The sequence below is a fragment of the Leptodactylus fuscus genome, unplaced genomic scaffold, assembly GCF_031893055.1.
Source record: "Leptodactylus fuscus isolate aLepFus1 unplaced genomic scaffold, aLepFus1.hap2 HAP2_SCAFFOLD_655, whole genome shotgun sequence".
In the NCBI taxonomy this organism is placed as follows: domain Eukaryota; kingdom Metazoa; phylum Chordata; class Amphibia; order Anura; family Leptodactylidae; genus Leptodactylus; species Leptodactylus fuscus.
The window spans coordinates 215-21,677 of NW_027440688.1; the positions used below are offsets into that span (position 1 = coordinate 215).

Sequence of the window (21,463 nt, forward strand, 5' to 3'; positions counted from 1 at the left end):
GGGATAATGGAGGATGTAGGGGGGATAATGGAGGATGTAGATGGGGATAATGGAGGATGTAGGGGGGGATAATGGAGGATGTAGGGGGGATAATGGAGGATGTAGGGGGGATAATGGAGGATGTAGATGGGGATAATGGAGGATGTAGGGGGGATAATGGAGGATGTAGATGGGGATAATGGAGGATGTAGATGGGGATAATGGAGGAAGTAGATGGGGATAATGGAGGATGTAGAGGGGGATATCGGAGGGTGTAGATGGGGGATAATGGAGGATGTAGGGGGGATAATGGAGGATGTAGGGGGGATAATGGAGGATGTAGAGGGGGATAATGGAGGATGTAGAGGGGGATAATGGAGGATGTAGAGGGGGATAATGGAGGATGTAGGGGGGATAATGGAGGATGTAGGGGGGATAATGGAGGATGTAGGGGGGATAATGGAGGATGTAGGGGGATAATGGAGGATGTAGGGGGGATAATGGAGGATGTAGAGGGGGATAATGGAGGATGTAGATGGGGATAATGGAGGATGTAGGGGGGATAATGGAGGATGTAGGGGGGATAATGGAGGATGTAGGGGGGATAATGGAGGATGTAGAGGGGATAATGGAGGATGTAGAGGGGGATAATGGAGGATGTAGATGGGGATAATGGAGGATGTAGGGGGGATAATGGAGGATGTAGGGGGGATAATGGAGGATGTAGAGGGGGATAATGGAGGAAGTAGATGGGGATAATGGAGGATGTAGGGGGGGATATCGGAGGGTGTAGAGGGGGATAATGGAGGATGTAGATGGGGATATCGGAGGGTGTAGAGGGGGATAATGGAGGATGTAGAGGGGGATAATGGAGGATGTAGATGGGGATATCGGAGGATGTAGATGGGGGATAATGGAGGGTGTAGGGGGGATAATGGAGGATGTAGGGGGGATAATGGAGGATGTAGATGGGGATAATGGAGGATGTAGGGGGGGATAATGGAGGATGTAGGGGGATAATGGAGGATGTAGGGGGGATAATGGAGGATGTAGATGGGGATAATGGAGGATGTAGGGGGGATAATGGAGGATGTAGATGGGGATAATGGAGGAAGTAGATGGGGATAATGGAGGATGTAGGGGGGATAATGGAGGATGTAGAAGGGGGATAATGGAGGATGTAGGGGGGGATAATGGAGGATGTAGAGGGGGATATCGGAGGGTGTAGATGGGGGATAATGGAGGATGTAGATGGGGATAATGGAGGATGTAGATGGGGATAATGGAGGATGTAGATGGGGATAATGGAGGATGTAGAGGGGGATATCGGAGGGTGTAGAGGGGGGATAGACGGGGTAGAGGATGGATAAGGGGAGGTACCCTATAGAGAGGGAATAGGGTAATATACAGGGTAGATTGGGTATGGGGGTCTTGTGCTGAGTGTCTTGTGTTCTGTCTCTCCGACATGGTAATGGTGGTACAGGTGTAGACGCCCCATCATAGGTCGGTGATAACATGTGCCAGGTCTGGTGGTGACCTCCTGTTTATATCCAGGATAATGTGCGGCGTCTGCCCCTGGGAGACATGAAATCAGCGGAGGGCGAAATCCTAATGAGTCAGGTACTAAATATAACCCCTAAACATCGCCATCATCCATGGCGCCGGCACTCGCAGGTATAGGCTCGGGGTAATAGTGGGGGTGGTAGTACTGCCGTCCAGGACAATGATGGGAGCCGTGTGGTGGACGAGATAGGATGAGTTCAGACTTTCTGGACGATACAATGATGGGGGTAGTGATTCATATGTGTTTTGATCTTGCTGTCTCTTCCTCATTCCTCTCTTGTCCGTACATGTTGTCTCTGATCTTCCCACACGTGAGGCTGAGAACACGGAGCAGGCGTGTCCTGTGGCTCAGTGTGTTGTGTGTATACATCCTGGTGGAGGTGTGCGCTGCGCCTCTTTATAGATCGCACTGCTGTACGGAGTGTCATACAGCGCCAACCTCTCTTCTCTGCAGGTGCTGCCGAGATGGTGACGGAGGAAGGTACCGAGTGGCTGCTCTCTCTGCTGCGGGAGGTCCAGCTGGAACAATTCTACCCCAAAATCCGGGATGAACTCAACGTCACCCGACCCGGACACTTTGACTTTGTGAAACCATTTGACTTGGATCAGATTGGAATGGGGAGGCCAGGTAAGAACTGCAAAACATGATGGGGGTTGTAGGACTTCGTAGTGCCTGGAGAAGGTGATGTTATCAGCCATGATGAGGGTTGTAGTACTGTATGGCTCGGAGACTGTATCTTATATGATGGATTGGATACATGATGAGGGTTGTAGTACTGTATGGCTCGGAGACTGTATCTTATATGATGGATTGGATACATGATGAGGGTTGTAGTACTGTATGGTTCTCCTGAGACTGGATCTTATATGATGGATTGGATACATGATGAGGATTGTAGTACTGTATGGCTCGGAGACTGGATCTTATATGATGGATTGGATACATGATGAGGGTTGTAGTACTGTATGGCTCGGAGACTGGATCTTATATGATGGATTGGATACATGATGAGGGTTGTAGTACTGTATGGCTCGGAGACTGGATCTTATATGATGGATTGGATACATGATGAGGATTGTAGTACTGTATGGCTCGGAGACTGGATCTTATATGATGGATTGGATACATGATGAGGATTGTAGTACTGTATGGCTCGGAGACTGGATCTTATATGATGGATTGGATACATGATGAGGGTTGTAGTATTGTATGGCTCGGAGACTGTATCTTATATGATGGATTGGATACATGATGAGGGTTGTAGTACTGTATGGCTCGGAGACTGGATCTTATATGATGGATTGGATACATGATGAGGATTGTAGTACTGTATGGCTCGGAGACTGGATCTTATATGATGGATTGGATACATGATGAGGATTGTAGTACTGTATGGCTCGGAGACTGGATCTTATATGATGGATTGGATACATGATGAGGATTGTAGTACTGTATGGCTCGGAGACTGGATCTTATATGATGGATTGGATACATGATGAGGGTTGTAGTATTGTATGGCTCGGAGACTGTATCTTATATGATGGATTGGATACATGATGAGGGTTGTAGTACTGTATGGCTCGGAGACTGGATCTTATATGATGGATTGGATACATGATGAGGATTGTAGTACTGTATGGCTCGGAGACTGGATCTTATATGATGGATTGGATACATGATGAGGATTGTAGTACTGTATGGCTCGGAGACTGGATCTTATATGATGGATTGGATACATGATGAGGATTGTAGTACTGTATGGCTCGGAGACTGTATCTTATATGATGGATTGGATACATGATGAGGGTTGTAGTACTGTATGGCTCGGAGACTGGATCTTATATGATGGATTGGATACATGATGAGGATTGTAGTATTGTATGGCTCGGAGACTGGATCTTATATGATGGATTGGATACATGATGAGGGTTGTAGTACTGTATGGCTCGGAGACTGGATCTTATATGATGGACTTGGATACATGATGAGGGTTGTAGTACTGTATGGCTCGGAGACTGGATCTTATATGATGGACTTGGATACATGATGAGGGTTGTAGTACTGTATGGCTCGGAGACTGGATCTTATATGATGGACTTGGATACATGATGAGGGTTGTAGTACTGTATGGCTCGGAGACTGGATCTTATATGATGGATTGGATACATGATGAGGGTTGTAGTACTGTATGGCTCGGAGACTGGATCTTATATGATGGATTGGATACATGATGAGGGTTGTAGTACTGTATGGCTCGGAGACTGGATCTTATATGATGGATTGGATACATGATGAGGGTTGTAGTACTGTATGGCTCGGAGACTGGATCTTATATGATGGATTGGATACATGATGAGGATTGTAGTACTGTATGGCTCGGAGACTGTATCTTATATGATGGATTGGATACATGATGAGGGTTGTAGTATTGTATGGCTCGGAGACTGGATCTTATATGATGGATTGGATACATGATGAGGATTGTAGTACTGTATGGTTCTCCTGAGACTGGATCTTATATGATGGATTGGATACATGATGAGGATTGTAGTACTGTATGGCTCGGAGACTGGATCTTATATGATGGATTGGATACATGATGAGGGTTGTAGTATTGTATGGCTCGGAGACTGGATCTTATATGATGGATTGGATACATGATGAGGGTTGTAGTACTGTATGGCTCGGAGACTGGATCTTATATGATGGACTTGGATACATGATGAGGGTTGTAGTACAGTATGGTTCTCCTGAGACTGTATCTTATATGATGGATTGGATACATGATGAGGGTTGTAGTACTGTATGGTTCTCCTGAGACTGTATCTTATATGATGGATTGGATACATGATGAGGGTTGTAGTACAGTATGGTTCTCCTGAGACTGTATCTTATATGATGGATTGGATACATGATGAGGATTGTAGTACTGTATGGCTCGGAGACTGGATCTTATATGATGGATTGGATACATGATGAGGATTGTAGTATTGTATGGCTCGGAGACTGTATCTTATATGATGGACTTGGATACATGATGAGGGTTGTAGTATTGTATGGTTCTCCTGAGACTGTATCTTATATGATGGACTTGGATACATGATGAGGATTGTAGTATTGTATGGTTCTCCTGAGACTGTATCTTATATGATGGATTGGATACATGATGAGGGTTGTAGTACAGTATGGTTCTCCTGAGACTGTATCTTATATGATGGATTGGATACATGATGAGGGTTGTAGTACAGTATGGTTCTCCTGAGACTGTATCTTATATGATGGTCTTGGATACATGATGAGGATTGTAGTATTGTATGGCTCGGAGACTGGATCTTATATGATGGTCTTGGATACATGATGAGGGTTGTAGTATTGTGCAGCTCTAAGCACTTTGATAAGAAAGTGACCATCCATTACATAAGGCTCCCTGTGTTGTTCTTATGGCTTTGCTTCCTCCGTGTCTGGTACTTTCTCACGTGTCACATGTCATGAGTCATGGATAGCGTCTCCCGTATCTCTTATTCCCTATGGAATGAGTTCACTATTATTCGGCTTGGAATGAGGCGTGGAGATCTTTCAGCTGCTTGTCATTCACTGAAGCAGCTCGCCAATAACTGATCAGTCCTTCAGATTCTGTACAATAGTGGTAGAGAGACAGTCCCCATCATCTCCAGTCCACCAGGTCCTATACTACACTATCACCTCTACATCATCTCCAGTCCACCAGGTCCTATACTACACTATCACCTCTACATCATCTCCAGTCCACCAGGTCCTATACTACACTATCACCTCTACATCATCTCCAGTCCACCAGGTCCTATACTACACTATCACCTCTATATCATCTCCAGTCCACCAGGTCCTATACTACACTATCACCTCTATATCATCTCCAGTCCACCAGGTCCTATACTACACTATCACCTCTACATCATCTCCAGTCCACCAGGTCCTATACTACACTATCACCTCTACATCATCTCCTGTCCACCAGGTCCTATACTACACTATCACCTCTACATCATCTCCTGTCCACCAGGACACATACTACACTATCACCTCTATATCATCTCCAGTCCACCAGGTCCTATACTACACTATCACCTCTACATCATCTCCTGTCCACCAGGACACATACTACACTATCACCTCTACATCATCTCCTGTCCACCAGGACACATACTACACTATCACCTCTATATCATCTCCAGTCCACCAGGACACATACTACACTATCACCTCTACATCATCTCCAGTCCACCAGGTCCTATACTACACTATCACCTCTACATCATCTCCTGTCCACCAGGACACATACTACACTATCACCTCTATATCATCTCCAGTCCACCAGGTCCTATACTACACTATCACCTCTACATCATCTCCTGTCCACCAGGACACATACTACACTATCACCTCTATATCATCTCCAGTCCACCAGGTCCTATACTACACTATCACCTCTACATCATCTCCTGTCCACCAGGACACATACTACACTATCACCTCTACATCATCTCCTGTCCACCAGGACACATACTACACTATCACCTCTACATCATCTCCTGTCCACCAGGACACATACTACACTATCACCTCTACATCATCTCCTGTCCACCAGGACACATACTACACTACCACCTCTATATCATCTCCAGTCCACCAGGTCCTATACTACACTATCACCTCTACATCATCTCCTGTCCACCAGGTCCTATACTACACTATCACCTCTACATCATCTCCTGTCCACCAGGTCCTATACTACACTATCACCTCTACATCATCTCCTGTCCACCAGGACACATACTACACTATCACCTCTACATCATCTCCAGTCCACCAGGACACATACTACACTATCACCTCTACATCATCTCCTGTCCACCAGGACACATACTACACTATCACCTCTATATCATCTCTAGTCCACCAGGTCCTATACTACACTATCACCTCTACATCATCTCCAGTCCACCAGGTCCTATACTACACTATCACCTCTACATCATCTCCAGTCCACCAGGTCCTATACTACACTATCACCTCTACATCATCTCCTGTCCACCAGGACACATACTACACTATCACCTCTACATCATCTCCTGTCCACCAGGACACATACTACACTATCACCTCTACATCATCTCCTGTCCACCAGGTCCTATACTACACTATCACCTCTATATCATCTCCAGTCCACCAGGTCCTATACTACACTATCACCTCTATATCATCTCCTGTCCACCAGGTCCTATACTACACTATCACCTCTATATCATCTCTAGTCCACCAGGTCCTATACTACACTATCACCTCTACATCATCTCCAGTCCACCAGGTCCTATACTACACTATCACCTCTACATCATCTCCAGTCCACCAGGTCCTATACTACACTATCACCTCTATATCATCTCCTGTCCACCAGGACACATACTACACTATCACCTCTATATCATCTCCTGTCCACCAGGACACATACTACACTATCACCTCTACATCATCTCCTGTCCACCAGGACACATACTACACTATCACCTCTACATCATCTCCTGTCCACCAGGACACATACTACACTACCACCTCTACATCATCTCCAGTCCACCAGGTCCTATACTACACTATCACCTCTACATCATCTCCTGTCCACCAGGTCCTATACTACACTATCACCTCTACATCATCTCCAGTCCACCAGGTCCTATACTACACTATCACCTCTACATCATCTCCAGTCCACCAGGTCCTATACTACACTATCACCTCTATATCATCTCCAGTCCACCAGGTCCTATACTACACTATCACCTCTACATCATCTCCTGTCCACCAGGTCCTATACTACACTATCACCTCTACATCATCTCCAGTCCACCAGGTCCTATACTACACTATCACCTCTATATCATCTCCAGTCCACCAGGTCCTATACTACACTATCACCTCTACATCATCTCCTGTCCACCAGGACACATACTACACTATCACCTCTACATCATCTCCTGTCCACCAGGACACATACTACATATTAACATCTATATCATCTCCAGTCCACCAGGTCCTATACTACACTATCACCTCTACATCATCTCCAGTCCACCAGGTCCTATACTACACTATCACCTCTATATCATCTCTAGTCCACCAGGTCCTATACTACACTATCACCTCTATATCATCTCCAGTCCACCAGGTCCTATACTACACTATCACCTCTATATCATCTCCTGTCCACCAGGACACATACTACACTATCACCTCTACATCATCTCCAGTCCACCAGGTCCTATACTACACTATCACCTCTATATCATCTCCAGTCCACCAGGTCCTATACTACACTATCACCTCTACATCATCTCCAGTCCACCAGGTCCTATACTACACTATCACCTCTACATCATCTCCTGTCCACCAGGACACATACTACACTATCACCTCTACATCATCTCTAGTCCACCAGGACACATACTACACTATCACCTCTATATCATCTCCAGTCCACCAGGTCCTATACTACACTATCACCTCTACATCATCTCCTGTCCACCAGGTCCTATACTACACTATCACCTCTACATCATCTCCAGTCCACCAGGTCCTATACTACACTATCACCTCTATATCATCTCCAGTCCACCAGGTCCTATACTACACTATCACCTCTACATCATCTCCAGTCCACCAGGTCCTATACTACACTATCACCTCTACATCATCTCCAGTCCACCAGGTCCTATACTACACTATCACCTCTATATCATCTCCAGTCCACCAGGACACATACTACATATTAACATCTATATCATCTCTGTCAGGTCCCATTTGCATCATCATCTCCTATCCTAGTCTTATGTGAATTATCAAACATCTTCTGTTGATTTGGACCTATGTAGATTCTCCATCATCTCCTGCCCACCTAGTCCCATCACTTACCATCTCCTGTCCATCTCTTTCCATAATCTGCCATCTTCTGTCCATCTAGTCCCATCACTTACCTTCTCCTGTCCATCTATTTCCATCATCCACCATCTCCTGTCCATCTATTTCTGTCATCCTCCATCTTCTTTCCATTTAGTCCCATCACTTACCTTCTCCTGTCCATCTCTTTCCATCATCGTCCATCTTCTTTCCATCTAGTCCCATCACTTACCATCTCCTGTCCATCTATTTCCATCATCCACCATCTCCTGTCCATCTATTTCTGTCATCCACCATCTTCTGTCCATCTAGTCCCATCACTTACCATCTCCTGTCCATCTATTTCCATCATCCACCATCTTCTGTCCATCTAGTCCCATCACTTACCATCTCCTGTCCATCTATTTCCATCATCCACCATCTTCTGTCCATCTAGTCCCATCACTTACCAACTCCTGTCCATCTATTTCCATCATCCGCCATCTTCTTTCCATTTAGTTATATCACTTACCTTCTCCTGTCCATCTCTTTCCATCATCGTCCATCTTCTTTCCATCTAGTCCCATCACTTACCTTCTTCTGTCCATCTATTTCCATCATCCACCATCTCCTGTCCATCTATTTCTGTCATCCTCCATCTTCTTTCCATCTAGTCCCATCACTTACCTTCTTCTGTCCATCTATTTCCATCATCCGCCATCTTCTTTCCATCTAGTCCCATCACTTACCATCCTCTGTCCATGTATTTCCATCATCGTCCATCTTCTTTCCATCTAGTCCCATCACTTACCTTCTCCTGTCCATCTATTTCCATCATCCACCATCTTCTGTCCATCTAGTTCCATCGTTTACCATCTCCTGTCCATCTATTTCCATCATCCACCATCTTCTGTCCATCTAGTTCCATCGTTTACCATCCTCTGTCCATCTATTTCCATCATCCACCATCTTCTTTCCATCTAGTCCCATCACTTACCAACTCCTGTCCATCTCTTTCCATCATCGTCCATCTTCTTTCCATCTAGTCCCATCACTTACCTTCTCCTGTCCATCTCTTTCCATCATCCACCATCTTCTTTCCATTTAGTCCCATCACTTACCATCTCCTGTCCATCTCTTTCCATCATCGTCCATCTTCTTTCCATCTAGTCCCATCACTTACCTTCTCCTGTCCATCTCTTTCCATCATCGTCCATCTTCTTTCCATCTAGTCCCATCACTTACCTTCTCCTGTCCATCTATTTCCATCATCCACCATCTCCTGTCCATCTATTTCCATCATCCACCATCTTCTGTCCATCTAGTTCCATCGTTTACCATCTCCTGTCCATCTATTTCCATCATCCACCATCTTCTGTCCATCTAGTTCCATCGTTTACCATCCTCTGTCCATCTATTTCCATCATCGGCCATCTTCTTTCCATCTAGTCCCATCACTTACCTTCTCCTGTCCATCTATTTCCATCATCCACCATCTCCTGTCCATCTATTTCCGTCATCCTCCATCTTCTTTCCATTTAGTCCCATCACTTACCATCCTCTGTCCATCTATTTCCATCATCGGCCATCTTCTTTCCATCTAGTCCCATCACTTACCTTCTCCTGTCCATCTATTTCCATCATCCGCCATCTTCTTTCCATTTAGTTATATCACTTACCTTCTCCTGTCCATCTCTTTCCATCATCGTCCATCTTCTTTCCATCTAGTCCCATCACTTACCTTCTCCTGTCCATCTATTTCCATCATCCACCATCTCCTGTCCATCTATTTCTGTCATCCTCCATCTTCTTTCCATCTAGTCCCATCACTTACCTTCTTCTGTCCATCTATTTCCATCATCGTCCATCTTCTTTCCATCTAGTCCCATCACTTACCTTCTCCTGTCCATCTATTTCCATCATCCACCATCTTCTGTCCATCTAGTTCCATCGTTTACCATCCTCTGTCCATCTATTTCCATCATCCACCATCTTCTGTCCATCTAGTCCCATCACTTACCATCTCCTGTCCATCTATTTCCATCATCCGCCATCTTCTTTCCATTTAGTCCCATCACTTACCATCTCCTGTCCATCTCTTTCCATCATCGTCCATCTTCTTTCCATCTAGTCCCATCACTTACCTTCTCCTGTCCATCTCTTTCCATCATCGTCCATCTTCTTTCCATCTAGTCCCATCACTTACCTTCTCCTGTCCATCTCTTTCCATCATCGTCCATCTTCTTTCCATCTAGTCCCATCACTTACCTTCTCCTGTCCATCTCTTTCCATCATCGTCCATCTTCTTTCCATCTAGTCCCATCACTTACCTTCTCCTGTCCATCTATTTCCATCATCCACCATCTCCTGTCCATCTATTTCCGTCATCCTCCATCTTCTTTCCATTTAGTCCCATCACTTACCATCCTCTGTCCATCTATTTCCATCATCGGCCATCTTCTTTCCATCTAGTCCCATCACTTACCATCTCCTGTCCATCTATTTCCATCATCCACCATCTTCTGTCCATCTAGTTCCATTGTTTACCATACCATTTCCTGAGACCATCTAGTACCATCAGCTACAGTATACTGATAATCTAGTCTCATCATCCACTATCTCCTGGATATTGAGTCCCATTATATAAAATCTCCATGTCCAGCGAGTCTCGTGACTCATCATCCCCTGTCCACCAAGTTCAGCATCCACCATCTAGTCCCATTGTCTACTATCACCTGTCATCTTGTCCCGTGATTCTACATCTCCTAGCCTAGTCACCTCATCTACCACCCCATCGAGTCCCGTCATCGATGATCTCCTGACTATACAGTATAATCATTCCCGATTTTCTGGCCATCCAGATTCATTGGCCTCGATCTCCTGTCCTTGTCATCCTACGTAAGCTGCTGTGTGAACCTTGGTCATTCATCTCGTCCTTAGCTTGATGTCGTCTCCCATATTGTAGCTTGGCCTTCACCATTTTCACGTTTCTTTATTTTAGCACAAAGAAGACTCTTTGAAGCTGTAAAGAGGAGGAAGCCACCGGTTCGGCCTAAATCCTGGATGTACAAGGTGAGACCTAAGATATAGCAATGAGGCCCTCCAACCTGTAGGGTAAGAGGTCTCCTGATGACTTACCAGATAGGAAGGGTTAAACATTTGACCCAGTACAGTTCTAGCTGGACCACTGCTTGTTTAGGGGACTACCAAAACTAGAATTGGGCAAATAATGTCCAATATTCAGGCCATTTTGGCCATTCACATGGATACCTCTATAGCAACCAGCTCATCATCTACGAGATGCTTCCTATGTACTTCTCTCCAGTATGTCCTGGCCTATGAGGTAGCAGTTTCAGTAGGTGTCCATGTGGAGTTCCCTCTGAGATGACTCTTGTGAGGACATGGCTGCAGGTTGTTGTGATCCCTCACCTGTTATTCTGCAGGTGACCTTTGTATTGTAGCCTCTGGCGTCCCGGGCACAATTTACACAAGTGATTCACATGGTGGCAGTGGGTGCGGCTTTGGGTGAAGTCAATTCTTTCCGGTTGTTTACTCATTATTAGCAAGGCGTTAATTAGATAAGACTTGTAAAATAGCTTCACATGGACCAGGATGGGTGGAGGCACCAGCCAAGGATCCTGGGGGAAAGAATAGTCCTTGTGGGGGAAAGGAATAGTCCTTGTGCGGGAAAGGATAGTCCTTGTGCGGGAAAGGATAGTCCTCGTGGGGGGAAAGATAGTCCTCGTGGGGGAAAGGATAGTCCTTGTGCGGGAAAGAATAGTCCTCGTAGGGGGAAAGGATAGTCCTTGTGCGGGAAAGAATAGTCCTCGTAGGGGGAAAGGATAGTCCTTGTGTGGGAAAGAATAGTCCTCTTGGAGTTCAAAAAGTTTTCATGAAAGACTTTCTTTAGAATCTCCCCCTCAAGCTATACTGATTTAGGATCACCCTATACTGGGAGGATCCACTGATTCCCAATCACCCTATACTGGGAGGATCCACTGATTCCCAATCACCCTATACTGGAAGAATCCATCTTCCCTCATGAGTTCCAATGTTCTAGGTTCACCTCCCCCATGTCAGGGGTTTGAGCCGGTGATGGATCTTGTCCATTTTCTTCTTTCTACTCTAGAACCCTGCAGTAGATTCTCCCTAAATGACCCAATTCTGGGTGAGACACAAAAAAAAAACATCTTAGTCATTTCCTGTTGAGTTGACGGAGCCTTTGATTTCAATGTCGGCACATGGGAAACATTGGGTGGGGTTGTCCTTTAATTATAATTATTGTAGTGTCTGCCGGATGTCACTTACCTCCTACTTTTCCTTCCTTGTAGATGTTCTCAACAAGAAGCCCCGACAGCCCCGATTCTCTCCCGTTCCCCGATCCTGTCATCTCATCATCATCCTCACCATCATCAGCTGCCCCCAGGGGGGACCCAGACTGTTCCCTAAAATGTCTGATCAATGAACGGGACTTGAGCCTGCTGGAGCGCCTGGGGGATGGATGTTTTGGAGTGGTCAAAAGAGGAGAGTGGAGGATACCGGGCGGGCGAGTGGTATGTGCTTTTCCTTTCCATCACCTGGAGCTTCATGGGTTAGATTTCTGGTGGATCCATCCATGTAATGGTATGTTCTATCCCGGCAGGTAAATGTTGCAGTCAAGTCTCTTCGGACAGATGCGGGAACAGACCCCGACGCCCTCCTCGATTTCCTGCAAGAGGTGAATTCTATGTACGCCTTGGATCATCCGCATCTCATACGTCTGTACGGCGTAGTGCTGGCGCAGCCACTGAAGATGGTGAGTAGCCGCTGTGCTGGTTATCCATCCCAAAAACTGAAGCCATCTATATTGGGAGGAAGGTTTGTTGGCAGTGACTCTTGTCTATATCATCTGGTTGTCTCTATGGTTGCAGGTCACAGAGCTGGCACCTCTAGGATCCCTTCATGACACCCTGCGTTCACGTTACGGTTGCTTCCCTCTACCACTCTTGTGGTCATACGCCCTACAGATCGCCTCAGGGATGAGCTACCTGGAATCCCGCAAGTTCATCCACCGGGACCTTGCAGCACGGAATATTCTGCTGACCAGTGAGGAGGTGGTGAAAATCGGGGACTTTGGACTGATGAGGTCGCTAACCGGACACAATGACCATTATATCATGTCCGCTCACCGGAAAATACCCTTTGCGTGGTGAGACTCCATATGATGGCAGCACAGTGGGTGGGATTTAGGAGGTGTGAGGTTTTAGGAGCCTCCAAATGACACTTCTTACTGTTGTATTTTAGGTGTTCTCCAGAAAGTTTAAAGATCGGCACCTTCTCTCACCCATCTGATGTTTGGATGTTCGGGGTCACCCTATGGGAGATGTTCACCTATGGCCAGGAGCCTTGGCTGGGATTAAGTGGCCGACAGGTAACCAAAGTCCTCCACCTATGTAGCCCCTCGTATGACAGAGGTGTCTCTACTCTTGGACACTTTCTATAAATTTCTTTGTCTGCCACCAGATCCTGAGCAAAATTGACCGTGAGGGTGAAAGGCTGGAACGGCCGGATGACTGTCCACAAGGACTGTACTCCATCATGATGAAGTGCTGGGCGCACAAACCAGAACATCGACCCAACTTCAGCACCCTGATGACTCTGATCCAAGAGGTGAGGCCGGTGGAGGTCCGTGTTCTGCAGGATGTGACAGATCCCACCTTGCTACGTTTGGACACCGGTGACGTGGTGACTCTCATTGATGCTGGGTAGGTAGCATCAGGGGTATGTTCTCCTGGTGCAGGACAGGAGACCCCGGGGACCCTCATCATCATCTTCTCATCTGTCCCCTTTTCCTCATGATTAGGCCAGACTCACAGCTGTGGAGGGGACAGAACCGCCGCACCCTGAAAGTGGGACAGTTTCCTTCATCACTGGTTAGTTCGGAGGATATGGCTCAGGTGCGGAGCTGTGTACAGATGGCGAGTGGCCTGGGGAAGCTGTCTCTGGGAGATACAGAAGCCGAGAGCGAGTGAGTATACAGTCATCTGTGCACAAACTCACTACATATTACAGATAACAGTCTTATACCCTACATTCAGTATACGGTGATCTCTAGGATAGTCAGGAGTTCTGCTCAGTATACGGTGATCTCTAGGATAGTCAGGAGCTCTGCTCAGTATACGGTGATCTCTAGGATAGTCAGGAGTTCTGCTCAGTATACGGTGATCTCTAGGATAGTCAGGAGCTCTGCTCAGTATACGGTGATCTCTAGGATAGTCAGGAGCTCTGCTCAGTATACAGTGATCTCTAGGATAGAGTCAGGAGCTCTGCTCAGTATACGGTGATCTCTAGGATAGAGTCAGGAGCTCTGCTCAGTATACGGTGATCTCTAGGATAGAGTCAGGAGCTCTGCTCAGTATACGGTGATCTCTAGGATGTAGTCAGGAGCTCTGCTCAGTATACAGTGATCTCTAGGATAGTCAGGAGCTCTGCTCAGTATACAGTGATCTCTAGGATAGTCAGGAGCTCTGCTCAGTATACAGTGATCTCTAGGATGTAGTCAGGAGTTCTGCTCAGTATACAGTGATCTCTAGGATAGTCAGGAGTTCTGCTCAGTATACGGTGATCTCTAGGATAGTCAGGAGTTCTGCTCAGTATTCGGTGATCTCTAGTATATAGTCAGGAGTTCGGCTCAGTATACGGTGATCTCTAGGATAGTCAGGAGTTCTGCTCAGTATACGGTGATCTCTAGGATAGTCAGGAGTTCTGCTCAGTATTCGGTGATCTCTAGTATATAGTCAGGAGTTCGGCTCAGTATACGGTGATCTCTAGGATAGTCAGGAGTTCTGCTCAGTATACGGTGATCTCTAGGATAGTCAGGAGTTCTGCTCAGTATACGGTGATCTCTAGGATAGTCAGGAGCTCTGCTCAGTATACAGTGATCTCTAGGATAGTCAGGAGCTCTGCTCAGTATACGGTGATCTCTAGGATAGTCAGGAGTTCTGCTCAGTATACGGTGATCTCTAGGATAGAGTCAGGAGTTCTGCTCAGTATACGGTGATCTCTAGGATAGTCAGGAGTTCTGCTCAGTATACGGTGATCTCTAGGATAGTCAGGAGTTCTGCTCAGTATACGGTGATCTCTAGGATAGTCAGGAGTTCTGCTCAGTATACGGTGATCTCTAGGATAGTCAGGAGCTCTGCTCATTATACGGTGATCTCTAGGATAGTCAGGAGTTCTGCTCAGTATACGGTGATCTCTAGGATAGAGTCAGGAGTTCTGCTCAGTATACGGTGATCTCTAGGATAGTCAGGAGTTCTGCTCAGTATACGGTGATCTCTAGGATAGTCAGGAGCTCTGCTCAGTATACGGTGATCTCTAGGATAGTCAGGAGCTCTGCTCAGTATACGGTGATCTCTAGGATAGAGTCAGGAGTACTGCTCAGTATACGGTGATCTCTAGGATAGTCAGGAGTTCTGCTCAGTATACGGTGATCTCTAGGATGTAGTCAGGAGTTCTGCTCGGTATACAGTGATCTCTAGGATAGTCAGGAGTTCTGCTCAGTATACGGTGATCTCTAGGATAGAGTCAGGAGTTCTGCTCAGTATACAGTGATCTCTAGGATAGTCAGGAGTTCTGCTCAGTATACGGTGATCTCTAGGATAGAGTCAGGAGTTCTGCTCAGTATACGGTGATCTCTAGGATAGTCAGGAGTTCTGCTCAGTATACGGTGATCTCTAGGATAGTCAGGAGTTCTGCTCAGTATATGGTGATCTCTAGGATGTAGTCAGGAGTTCTGCTCAGTATACGGTGATCTCTAGGATGTAGTCAGGAGCTCTGCTCAGTATACAGTGATCTCTAGGATAGTCAGGAGCTCTGCTCAGTATACAGTGATCTCTAGGATAGTCAGGAGCTCTGCTCAGTATACAGTGATCTCTAGGATGTAGTCAGGAGTTCTGCTCAGTATACAGTGATCTCTAGGATAGTCAGGAGTTCTGCTCAGTATACGGTGATCTCTAGGATAGTCAGGAGTTCTGCTCAGTATTCGGTGATCTCTAGTATATAGTCAGGAGTTCGGCTCAGTATACGGTGATCTCTAGGATAGTCAGGAGTTCTGCTCAGTATACGGTGATCTCTAGGATAGTCAGGAGTTCTGCTCAGTATACGGTGATCTCTAGGATAGTCAGGAGCTCTGCTCAGTATACGGTGATCTCTAGGATAGTCAGGAGCTCTGCTCAGTATACGGTGATCTCTAGGATAGTCAGGAGCTCTGCTCAGTATACGGTGATCTCTAGGATAGAGTCAGGAGTACTGCTCAGTATACGGTGATCTCTAGGATAGTCAGGAGTTCTGCTCAGTATACGGTGATCTCTAGGATGTAGTCAGGAGTTCTGCTCAGTATACGGTGATCTCTAGGATGTAGTCAGGAGCTCTGCTCGGTATACGGTGATCTCTAGGATAGTCAGGAGCTCTGCTCAGTATACAGTGATCTCTAGGATAGTCAGGAGTTCTGCTCAGTATACGGTGATCTATAGGATGTAGTCAGGAGTTCTGCTCAGTATACAGTGATCTCTAGGATAGTCAGGAGCTCTGCTCAGTATACAGTGATCTCTAGGATAGTCAGGAGCTCTGCTCAGTATACGGTGATCTCTAGGATAGAGTCAGGAGTTCTGCTCAGTATACAGTGATCTCTAGGATGTAGTCAGGAGTTCTGCTCAGTATACGGTGATCTCTAGGATAGAGTCAGGAGTTCTGCTCAGTATACGGTGATCTCTAGGATAGTCAGGAGTTCTGCTCGGTATACAGTGATCTCTAGGATGTAGTCAGGAGTTCTGCTCGGTATACGGTGATCTCTAGGATAGTCAGGAGTTCTGCTCAGTATACGGTGATCTCTAGGATGTAGTCAGGAGCTCTGCTCAGTATACGGTGATCTCTAGGATAGTCAGGAGCTCTGCTCAGTATACAGTGATCTCTAGGATAGTCAGGAGCTCTGCTCAGTATACGGTGATCTCTAGGATAGTCAGGAGCTCTGCTCAGTATACGGTGATCTCTAGGATAGTCAGGAGTTCTGCTCAGTATACGGTGATCTCTAGGATAGTCAGGAGCTCTGCTCAGTATACGGTGATCTCTAGGATAGTCAGGAGCTCTGCTCAGTATACGGTGATCTCTAGGATAGTCAGGAGTTCTGCTCAGTATACGGTGATCTCTAGGATAGTCAGGAGCTCTGCTCAGTATACGGTGATCTCTAGGATAGAGTCAGGAGTACTGCTCAGTATACGGTGATCTCTAGGATAGTCAGGAGTTCTGCTCAGTATACGGTGATCTCTAGGATGTAGTCAGGAGTTCTGCTCAGTATACGGTGATCTCTAGGATGTAGTCAGGAGCTCTGCTCGGTATACAGTGATCTCTAGGATAGTCAGGAGCTCTGCTCAGTATACAGTGATCTCTAGGATAGTCAGGAGTTCTGCTCAGTATACGGTGATCTATAGGATGTAGTCAGGAGTTCTGCTCAGTATACAGTGATCTCTAGGATAGTCAGGAGCTCTGCTCAGTATACAGTGATCTCTAGGATAGTCAGGAGCTCTGCTCAGTATACGGTGATCTCTAGGATAGAGTCAGGAGTTCTGCTCAGTATACAGTGATCTCTAGGATGTAGTCAGGAGTTCTGCTCAGTATACGGTGATCTCTAGGATAGAGTCAGGAGTTCTGCTCAGTATACAGTGATCTCTAGGATAGTCAGGAGTTCTGCTCGGTATACAGTGATCTCTAGGATGTAGTCAGGAGTTCTGCTCGGTATACGGTGATCTCTAGGATAGTCAGGAGTTCTGCTCAGTATACGGTGATCTCTAGGATGTAGTCAGGAGCTCTGCTCAGTATACGGTGATCTCTAGGATAGTCAGGAGCTCTGCTCAGTATACAGTGATCTCTAGGATAGTCAGGAGCTCTGCTCAGTATACGGTGATCTCTAGGATAGTCAGGAGCTCTGCTCAGTATACGGTGATCTCTAGGATAGTCAGGAGTTCTGCTCAGTATACGGTGATCTCTAGGATAGTCAGGAGCTCTGCTCAGTATACGGTGATCTCTAGGATAGTCAGGAGCTCTGCTCAGTATACGGTGATCTCTAGGATAGTCAGGAGTTCTGCTCAGTATACGGTGATCTCTAGGATAGTCAGGAGCTCTGCTCAGTATACGGTGATCTCTAGGATAGTCAGGAGCTCTGCTCAGTATACGGTGATCTCTAGGATAGTCAGGAGCTCTGTTCAGTATACGGTGATCTCTAGGATAGTCAGGAGTTCTGCTCAGTATACGGTGATCTCTAGGATAGTCAGGAGCTCTGCTCAGTATACGGTGATCTCTAGGATAGTCAGGAGCTCTGCTCAGTATACGGTGATCTCTAGGATAGTCAGGAGTTCTGCTCAGTATACGGTGATCTCTAGGATAGTCAGGAGCTCTGCTCAGTATACGGTGATCTCTAGGATAGTCAGGAGCTGTGTTGACTATATGACTATCTTTAAGATGTAGTTGGGTGAATTGGCTCCTTTGACCTGACTCTGACCACTTTGTGTTTCTTCCAGAAGACGGAACAGAGGGAAGGAGGCGGCACGGAGAGCAGGAGGGGGAGCAGAAGGCATCAAGTTACTACGCATGCAGCGTGAGTGTCCTCCTTGTACTAGGTCCACACATGGCGGCTCTCTTTGGTGGATCCTCCATCACGATACACTGAACACCTCTGAGTTAACCTTCCTCTTCTTTTTCCCTCTTTCAGGACTCTCAAAAAGTCTTGAATCTCTCTCAGACTTCCCTCCACAAAACAGTCGCCAGCACCACCCGGGACCCCGGAGCCGCATCCGAGATCTGGAGAGTTCTCCACCACGTGAACCCTCGCCCAGAAGAATGAGTGACCTTCCCCCTCGAAGGATCCTTGCCAACCTCCGCCCTCAAGTCCTGCCCAAGCCAAAACTACCCGTCACCAAGGAAAGGCTCCTGCCCCTGCCCAATGCCGATTACCCCTCCTCACAGATGAGCCGAGCCGGCAAAGAGAAGTTCTCATCATCTCCGGTCCTGGCAACTGCAGGGGATGTAATGCACCGATCACCATCAGACGGGAAAGTGGCCGCTCAGAAAGGAGGGTCATCGGAGAGCGACCTCCAGAGGAAGGTCAAGGAGGTGAGAAGATCCAAAACCACCTGGAATAAAACCTGTTGTCCACAGCGCAGCTTTCATGTGCTGCCTTGTAGCTGTTGCTTGCGGTGTGACTGGAGGACAAGACATAACAGTTTATTGACCATAGTCTAACAGAATTATGATTGCAGCTCTGGATGTGATCTGAGTATGAGACATGAGTATTGACTTCAGCTCAATACATGATCTAATAGCAGAACTATGATTGCAGCTCTGGATGTAATTGGTGTATGAGACATAACAGTAGAGTACTGAGCCCTGACGTAACGCTGCAGTATTGACTGAAGTAACAGCAGAATTGTGACTGCAGCTCTGGATGTGACTGGAGTATATGCTGTGTTGTATAATGAGTTGTTTCTTCTGCTCAGGTAGAGGAGCGAGTTCACGGTGTGACAACAGATGAGAGCCGGGACGCGTTACGTAACTACGGAGGTGACGTCACCCGCGCCGTGCAGGCCCTAAAGGTGAGTAGGAGACGCGTGTCCTCTGTGTCATGATGATGTCACCATTACGACACTGCGGTCTGACCCGTGTAACCCCTTGTGTCCCGCGCAGGTGGAGCAGCTGTACAACGTGAGCCGTCACAGTAAGGAGGATTGCCGCCGGATCCTGGAGAAGTGTCAGTGGAACCTGGAGGCCGCCTCTCGCTACGTCCTGCGCAGAGCGCTGCACCCCCAGTGACCCGCAGCACCACTGTGAACTGAACCTTGTTTATCCAATGAAGGGACGGAGTCCACGAAGGCTGAGGATGCCCCATGGGGCTCATTAGGAAGGACAATGACAGGCAGTGGTCGCCATATTGAGGACCCCAGGGTGCTGGACGTTTCTGGGGGTCATGGTGAACTGCAAATGACTCAGGGACAGAACTTGTTGGGCGTGTAACGCCGGATCATAGAAGACGTGCGAATATCGTAACTGACAGATCCCGCCAAGTATTAAGGAAGTGTTATCCGCCATATTGGAGGTGGCGTCCGCCAAGAACAAAACATGAGGGTCCGAGTGACCAGGACTGTGCCAACAGCGTCATATGGTATTACTAGGGGTTGCTGGAGGACTACAACTCCCAGCATGGCAGATCTCCCCGAAGGTCATGTATGTCAGGCGTGTGCAGCGTGGAGCTGATATCCAGGTTTACATGTATGAAGGAGATCAGCGGCACACATATAATAAAGCTATAATCTCTCTGACGCCGCTCGTCTCTGTGTCCTTCTCTATCAGCGGTGCCGTCCACAAAGGAAAGGGTTAAACGGTAACTGTGAGGGCGAGCACACCCCGAAGGGCGCGGCCCTCAGCAAACAGCGACTTAACCCTATAGTCACCAATATCACACTGTACCTGTGCCAGCGCCCACACACTGGGGGTCCATATGTACAAAACTGACCCCTACCTCACATTGCTCCAGAATAATAATAATCCATATAGTCCGGTCTAGAGGTGAGGGGATAGGGTTAGAGAAAAGCACCAATCCTTATGTGTGTATATAGGGTCTGGTACAGGTGCAGGTCCTTAGGTGTGTATATAGGGTCTGGTAGAGGTGCAGGTCCTTATGTGTGTATATAGGGTCTGGTACAGGTGCAGGTCCTTAGTTGTGTATATAGGGTCTGGTAGAGGTGCAGGTCCTTAGTTGTGTATATAGGGTCTGGTAGAGATGCAGGTCCTTATGTGTGTATATAGGGTCTGGTAGAGGAGCAGGTCCTTAGTTGTGTATATAGGGTCTGGTAGAGGTGCAGGTCCTTAGTTGTGTATATAGGGTCTGGTAGAGGTGCAGGTCCTTAGTTGTGTATATAGGGTCTGGTAGAGGAGCAGGTCCTTAGTTGTGTATATAGGGTCTGGTAGAGATGCAGGTCCTTA

At 46.9% G+C, this 21,463-nt stretch overlaps 1 protein-coding gene across 1 annotated transcript; it reads left to right on the forward strand.

The window, feature by feature from the left end:
* The first annotated feature begins 1,470 nt into the window (after positions 1-1,470).
* On the forward strand, positions 1,471-20,715 carry TNK1 (tyrosine kinase non receptor 1). The gene is made up of 13 exons (XM_075261935.1): positions 1,471-1,599; positions 1,997-2,170; positions 11,454-11,524; positions 12,784-13,005; positions 13,095-13,247; positions 13,363-13,640; positions 13,736-13,862; positions 13,955-14,196; positions 14,295-14,459; positions 19,006-19,082; positions 19,197-19,597; positions 19,981-20,076; positions 20,168-20,715. Exons 2-13 carry the CDS (start codon positions 2,008-2,010, stop codon positions 20,291-20,293), a joined length of 2,121 nt encoding a protein of 706 aa, XP_075118036.1. The 5' UTR covers positions 1,471-1,599; positions 1,997-2,007; the 3' UTR covers positions 20,294-20,715.
* The last annotated feature ends 748 nt before the right edge of the window (positions 20,716-21,463 follow it).